At 52.9% G+C, this 7,471-nt stretch overlaps 1 protein-coding gene across 6 annotated transcripts in view; it reads right to left on the bottom strand.

Moving 5' to 3' along the window:
- Window positions 1-370: 370 nt before the first annotated feature.
- CE1H17orf67 (chromosome E1 C17orf67 homolog) overlaps window positions 371-7,471 on the bottom strand; it is a 34,864-nt gene continuing 27,763 nt past the window's right edge. For 3 of the 6 annotated variants that reach the window (XM_042916750.1, XM_042916748.1, XM_042916754.1), the window contains 2 exons: window positions 2,417-2,554; window positions 371-542 (listed from right to left, as the gene is read on the bottom strand). In XM_042916750.1, coding sequence (XP_042772684.1) covers window positions 2,438-2,554 — 117 coding nt within the window. In that variant the 3' untranslated portion in view covers window positions 371-542; window positions 2,417-2,437. Of the gene's footprint in view, window positions 543-592; window positions 817-2,416; window positions 2,555-7,471 lie in introns of those variants that run through there. The other 3 variants (XR_006196648.1, XM_042916749.1, XM_042916751.1) reach the window with 2 other exon arrangements.

Raw genomic sequence — 7,471 nt, 5'->3', positions numbered from 1 at the left:
GACTCTGGGAGTTGTGGGCACGTGAGGGATTTAGGAGCCGCCACCCCCTTTCCACCCCCAAAATGTATCCTTGACTAAAAGACCAGAGGGTGCACCTGCTATACCGCGATGGCTCTACTTCCAGAGCAGGCCTTGGGAAAGTCATCTCTTTACCAAAAGGGATGGCCCTCGTGAAAAGCTGCTGGGTGCTTGGATTTTCATCCACGTATTCACAGAACCGTAAGCTTTTGATGCTGGATTCACAAAGATACACGGGGTGGGGGGAGGGCATCTCAGCTTTTCTTCTTAGAGAGAAGAGACACCGCAGACAGCAGGTTTAACACCAACGTTTATTAAAGCAGACGGGGCGGTGGCGGGGGGGGGGGGGGGGGGGGGGCAATAGATGACCAAGCAGCTCGGCAGCGCCCGTCCCCCCCACCGCCCCCTCGGTGAGCTTCACTCCTCAGTGCAAGACTTCCTCGAGTCGTCAGGGTGGGCAGCTTGCCCCAACTGCCCGCTCATCAGCCCCAGGGAAGCTTCCCCTTCTGCCCACCCAATCAAACCTGTAGGAAGACCATGGCGGGGGGGGGGGGGGGGGGGGGGGGGGGGGGGGGGGACACGCCCGTTATACGTTAAGCTATTGGCTTTAGTGACTGACACAGGTTAGTAAAATGAAGCAGCGTGTATATATTTGCCATCAATCCCCAAAGCAACCTCTGCTGTGCCCACAGCTCACAAGGTCTGAACCCATCCATTTCCGCAACTGAAAAAACAAATGAAAGAAGGAGCCTCGTCCTGTTTCGACAGTAGCCAGGTGGGTGTTTGTGAAAATGTTTGCTGGAAAAGAAGGAGAGAATAAACTGTGTGAGGATCCTGTGGATAAAAAGAAGGAGAGGGGAGGAAGAGGAGGAGGAGGAGGGGGAAACAGCCGGCAAGCTGTCGTTTCCGAGCACTTCCCCCGTGTGTGCCAGGCCGCCACCGTTTGCCACGCGCTGACTTTTTTCTAATGCTCAGAACAACCACGTGAGGGAGGAGCCCTTATTACCCTCGTTTTGCAGATGAGGAGACAGAGGGAAATTGGACACTTTTTCCCGAGATCAGATTTCATGATCGGAGCGCTCCCTGACTCCGCATTCCAAGTTGGTGCGCCCCGCCCCTCCGGCCGCCGCTTCCTTGTTTCCCTGTAAGTGCGAGCTGCCTGCCGTGAGGCCTCGCTGCAATCTGGGTTTTGCGGGGGGAGCCGGAGGTCCACACCCGGGCGGGCGGGCTCAGCAGCAGGGCCCATCCCACCCAGGGGCAGAGGAGGGAGCTGCCGCGGGGCACGCTCGCCCACAAACCACTCTTCCCACAACAGTAACAGGTGCCTCCCTTTCTGGAGGGATGTCAGTCCAGCTCCTACCCCTCAAGCAGATGTTCCCCTCACTGTTTGCTGACTGTCCCTCGGAGGGACTCCAGGGGAGTCCACAGGGAGGGTGCGGGGTGTGGTGTCGCCAGAAGACTGACATCCCAACCACTGCCCAGCACGAGTTAGGGCGTAATCCTGCCCAGTTAGCTCCTCCATCACATGAGGTTAAACCGTAAGCCCTCAAATGGCACAGAGGTGCGAAGAGGACCAAAGAGGAGAGTTTATGTGAGAGCACTCTGCAAATTACAAAGAGCGATACTCTAGAGGGAGTGTTCCTCGGTCGGCTCGCAGTAGCACCAAATCAACAACAATGAAGACAGAAGATTTCTCCCGACCACCGATGATAAACCACCCAGTTATATCCTGTCCTGCTCTGTCCGTAAAAATTACAGAGGAGCAACTACAGCCGCTAAGCTCACCCTCTGAAGGGATTCGCTACTTTATCTACTAGGATCTGGGAAGGAGGAGAGAGACCGGGAGGAAAGAAGCAAGCCGCCTCGCGAGGGAGCAGAGGTGCCCGGCGGACTGTGCAGGTGCTGACAGTCCAGTTCAGGGGCCTAAAAGAGCAAACCCAGGGCAAGGGGGAGGCGGAACGGATGGGCCGGGCAGACCCCCAGGCCGGAAGGCTAGGGGAAGGAAGGAAAGAAGTTGCTGGTCCTGGTGACGGTGGTGATGGTCGTAATGGATGTCACTGGTCAGGCCCAGGGTTGTTGACCCCACCTGCAAAGACCCGAGTCTCCACAAGCCATACTTCTCCAGATTTGCATTCCAGTGTGACCTTTCTGGACAGCAAACAGGGTCACAGCCCTCCCCTGTTTGGGATCTCTTGGTGAGTCAGTAGGCGTCAGGCTCCCTGGTGTGTGCCCAGAGCCCCTCTCCACCTGGCTGCCGCCTCTCACCCCTGCCTGGCTCCTGCCACTTCCCCAGCCCACACCCGGCTAACCAGACGGCTCTCGAAATCCTCTGAGCCATGCGTGTGCCATCCCCCGCCGTCCCCCTAAACCAGAAGGCCTGGTGGGGGGAGGAACGTACCAGAGGCTGGTCCCGAGCCCCTCACACGGGATGGACCACGTTCCTGTCACAGTGGGGCTTGCAGTGAGGGTTCAGCCAGTGTTCCAGGAACTGCTCCTCGGCCCGGTGCTCCAGGCGGAGCAGATGATGCATGTACTCCTGTCAAAACAAACCCACACGGCAGAGCGGCTTTTCAGCAACAGCTGAGCTCGTGCAGCACGGCACGGCCGTGCTCCCGAGACAGGGCGACCAGGCTAAGGGAGGCTGGGAGGCCAGACCAGCGGGGAACCCGCCATGCCTGCGCCTGTCCGCAGGGAAAAGCAGTCAGACGGGCCCAGCTGATGGGCAAAATAAAGAAATCTGACAACCTAGGGCTGAAAGGGTGTGTGTCTATGGGAATTCACACACACTAATGGGGTGTAGCATGGAAATACCACTCAGAAAAACAATTAGTGGCCTGCAATCCGGAAATCCCGCTCCTCAATGATGCCCCTACGCAGTGGTCCTCAAACGCTGGCAGGCATCAGAAGCACCTGGAGGCTTTGTCAAAACTCAGACTGCTGGGTGCTACCCCCGGAGTTTCTGATTCAGCGGGTCTGGGCTTGGGCTCCAGAACTTATTACATTTTGGGCAAGTTTCCAGCCAATGCCGGTGCTGCTGGTCACTCTGAGAACAAGAGAAACGTGTGTCAGGAGTCGTGTAAGAATGTTCACAGAAGCAATAAACTTGTAGTGACAAAACACTGGCACTGTGCCAAACAGCCCTGACAGGAGGGGGGATACATAAACTGTGGTAGGGTCACCCCCATGGAATATTATACAGCAGTGAACATGAATTAACTACAGCTACATCTGACATAGTGAGTCTTAGAAATAGCATTGAGGGGCACCTGGGGTTAAGTGTCTGACTCTTGGCTTCAGCTCAGGTTATGATCTCACAGTTTCGTGAGTTTGAGCCCCACATCAGGCTCTGCACTGAGCCTGCTTGGGATTCTCTGTCTCCTCTCTCTCTGACCCTGTCCCACTCATGCTGTCTTCTGTCTCTCTCGAAATAAATAAATAAACTTTAAAAAAAAAATAGCATGTTGAGTGAAAGAACAAATCCAAGAAGAACAACATTCACAGCGTAACATCATGCTTTAAAGTCTCAAAACATGCATCGCTAAATAAAATATTATTTATGGCTGCGTGCATTTGTGATTTAAAAAGATCATCTTTTTTAAAAGGTGAGGGGAAAAATAAATACATAAAAGGCAAGGGATAACTATAAGAAAGCTGAAGTCGCTATACTATTATCAAACAAAAGAGACTTTACAACCCAAAAAGGGGTCCTCAAAATGTTAAGCATAGTTTAACCTCAAAATGTCGAACACAGAGCGACCATGTGACCTGGTGATTGCACTCCTAGGTACATGCCCAACAGAAATACTAACTGTGCACACGGTGTTCAGAGCGGCATCACTCATCATAGCCACAAAGTGGAAACAGCCCAAATATCCATCAACTGATGAACAGATAAACGAAATGTGGTACCTCCATACGATGGAATATCATTTGGCCATAAAAAGGAATAAGGTACTGACACGTGCCTCGACAGGGATGAACCTTGGAAACACGATGCTAAGCGAAAGAAGCCGGTCACGAAGAACCACATACTGTGTGATCCCATTTCCATGAAATGCAGCCAGCCCTGCACGTGGACGTGTTCATAGCAGAGAGCAGCTCACCGTCTGACGTGTCCATCGCTGGAACCATCTACTCAGGAACGCAAGCCAGAATGCGGACCCTCCTCGTCTCCCTCACCCCCAAACTCATGCGACGCGGGGCATGAGGACTTCGAGTCAACTCCTGATGGTCCCAGATGCTCCCCTTTCATTGCCGCCATGTCTGTGGGTCGGGCCCTCAGTGCCACCCACCCAGGCTATGACAGCCTCCTCACCCCTCCACTCCTCACCCTGCCCCCCCCTCCCTCCACCCCACGTCTCACCTGCCCCCACCATCTCTGCTCCAGCCTGACAGTGACTGGTCCAAAATGCTGCCCAAAGGGGCCACGGCTGTCCTCAGGCCTTCACCAGCACCACCCACCGGGAAGGAGGAGCAGGTGAGCTGGGCTGCAGCTCTGAATAGCATCACTGTAGCCGGCAGGTGAGGGCAGCTCCCTGTACATACATTTTGGTATGTATCGATATCATAAAAATCCCAAATCCTGAACACCCTCCTATGGTGTCAATAAAGCTTTAAGAGATGGTCCAGTTTAGAACTTTAAGTTTTTCAGTCCATTTCCCCACGCTTCACGACAGAGAGAGGCCCTGTCTCCTGCCCAGCTCCACGGCTGTCACCACAGCCATGTTGATCTCTGAGCTTCTCTAGAATCACTTTCTCCCTCACACGATTCACCTCAAGGGACTTTACCGAAGGGGCCATGTGGACAGGGTTAAGGGAACCACCAAAGAACCTTCCAGCACCCAAGGACTAGCAATAGAGGGAAGCCATGGATGTGCCTAGACCTGCAGGGTCATGGAGGGGCACAGCCTCTGCAGGGCAGGGAGGGAGCGGGGAACAAATGCCCCATCGTCTCTCTCCTCTTGCCCCCCATCTCCTGCCTCGCCCAAGCAGAAGCCAGCCTGCCAGGGAAGCTGGCAGTGCGGTCCACGGGGGCCAGCCACCTGAGCTGGGCAGAGCAGGTGCAGGCTGGATGGGGGATGGGGTGGAGGAAGCCAGCAGCCACGCCAGGATGATGGGCACAAGGGGCGCGCTGTTGCCAGAAGAAGGGAGCAGAGAACACAAATAACAGATGCTTCTGAGGTCTGGGGCAGAGAAGCTGCCCACTGAACACACTGAGCACCGGGACCCGCCCTCGGGAGGACCACTGTTTGCTCTGCGTGCAGTGGCTCTCTCCCCGCCCTCCTCCCTGTTTGCTCAAGCTTGGTCTTCATACACCTGAGGGTCACATCCAGTGTCAGGGTGGTCTCTTCCCAACACAGCTCGGTCCTCAACAGAGCCAGGTCAGGCTGTGGCCTATCCCACATTGTTTCTCGTCGTATTACCTCGTGTAATTGATACACAAAACAGAAAAATGATAAAACAGCAGGTTGCTTCTTAAGAGGGAAAGTGTTACTTCTCCTTCCTTGGTGACAAAAGTCTCTTCCTTCCCCGCATACCTCGTCTCTCCACCTCCTGGTGCAAACAGAGAAGTGGTGCTGAACACCACCCAGACTACCCAGAAAAAGTGATTTCAAAAAAAAAAAAAAATCTACCCATGTTGCTTCCTTGCTTAAAATACTTGAATGGCTCCCACGGGGCTCAGGAGAAAATTCTAATCACTTAATGTGGTTTGTGAGGCTCCCTGTGATCTGGCCTTGCCTATCTTCTGACCTCCCCTCACCATCAACCCCTTGCCCCCCGAGCTTTCCCTGGATGGGCCACACTGGCCCTGCTCTCTCAGCCTACGCTATTCTCTCTGCCTAGAACACCCACATGCCTTCTCTTTCTCCCATCACACTTCTACCCGACTTCGCAGGCCTCAGCTTAGATGTTACTTCCTCCAGGAAGCCTTCTCAGGTTCCCTGTGACCCCAGCGCTCCCTGGATGTCCCCCAGCACAGCCCTGGTCGCTCTGGTGGGCAGTGACCTCTGTCCCTGAGAGTAAGGACTTAATTGGCCCACATCACATTTTTTAGTGGAGGTGCCATGTGGGCGGGCTCACAGGTGGACACACGAACTTGATGTTTTCTCCTCAAAAGAGAGTAGGTGGAGATTGGGAATGACTTTTAACTTGGAGGATGTATGCCGTTGACATTGCCCTGAATGAAGCCCGGGTGCTGCAATGATGGGATGTGAACCATCACAACGTATGAAACAGATCCACATAAACAATTTATAACCCCAAAGCAGGCAAATAATCAGAGAAGTGGCATCTCACCCCGGGAGGGAGTAGTCATATTCAGTAATATCTGTACAAGATTAAACTATTTTGGTATGTATCGATATCATAAAAATCCCAAATCCTGAACACCCTCCTATGGTGTCGATAAAGCTTTAAGAGATGATCCAGTTTAGAACTTTAAGTTTTTCAGTCTCTATGAAATCCTCTACGAAGTCTGCATCCCGTATTAAACACAGCTCTAAAAATTTTTAAAAATTTTTTTTAAACATTTATTCATTTTTGAAGGAGAGAGAGGCAGAGCATGAGCAGGGGAGGGGCAGAGAGAGCGGGGGACACAGGATCCAAAGCCGGCTCCAGGCTCTGAGCTGTCAGCACAGAGCCCGACGTGGGGCTCGAACTCATGACCCATGAGATCATGACCTGAGCTGAAGTCGGACGTTTAACCGACTGAGTCAGCCAGGTGCCCCTAAAAAAAAAATAATGACTGTGCAAAGGCATGAATTATAAAGCGCCTAATTTTCCTGAATTTTCTTTCCCACAGGAACCATGCAGCTTGAATTTGTTTTATCAAAGTTCTCATCTGACTCGTCCCAGGCAGGGGGTCTGTGGGGCGGCCAGAGAGGGGGCGGATGGTGAGAGGCTCCGGCAGGACCCCACTGTGTGTACGGTGAATCCCCAGCAGCAGGACCCGTCTGTGAGTTGGGGCTGAATCCTGTGTTTGGGGCAGTTTGGGGCGTGTGCTCCAAAGATTGCCTGGAATAAATGAGGACACAGCCCAAGGTCCTTTCCAGCCCTGACATGCTGTCATTCTTTGATTTTATTATTTGCTCATGTTTTCTGTTTATTGCTTTAAGAACTAACCCTACTCAAGAATATTTTCTTTAGCTAGCTTAAAGAGAAAAAAATATATTTTATTTAGTAAACAAGTATGTGGCCAAATGCAATGCCGAGGAGACAATCATCGTATATCTTTATAATTTGCCTGTCTGGGGAGTCTTTGGGCGGAAGAAGAAGAATTGGGGGGAAAGGAAGGCAATGTGGGGTCTTGTAAATAAAGAGCAGAGTCTTCCCGGCACACAATGACCCTTACTCTACCGTTCAGTGGGAGCAGCTCACCGAAGAAAGCCCATGTTGCCGTCTCCTTGCCTGTGTGCCAGACGGTGTGGGAGAGAGGCAAAGAGGTCCAGGTGTG

The sequence above is a fragment of the Panthera leo genome, chromosome E1, assembly GCF_018350215.1.
Source record: "Panthera leo isolate Ple1 chromosome E1, P.leo_Ple1_pat1.1, whole genome shotgun sequence".
NCBI classification, from domain to species: Eukaryota; Metazoa; Chordata; class Mammalia; order Carnivora; family Felidae; genus Panthera; species Panthera leo.
Note: the sequence above shows the minus strand (reverse complement) of the source record. Positions and strands in the feature narration are given on the sequence as shown.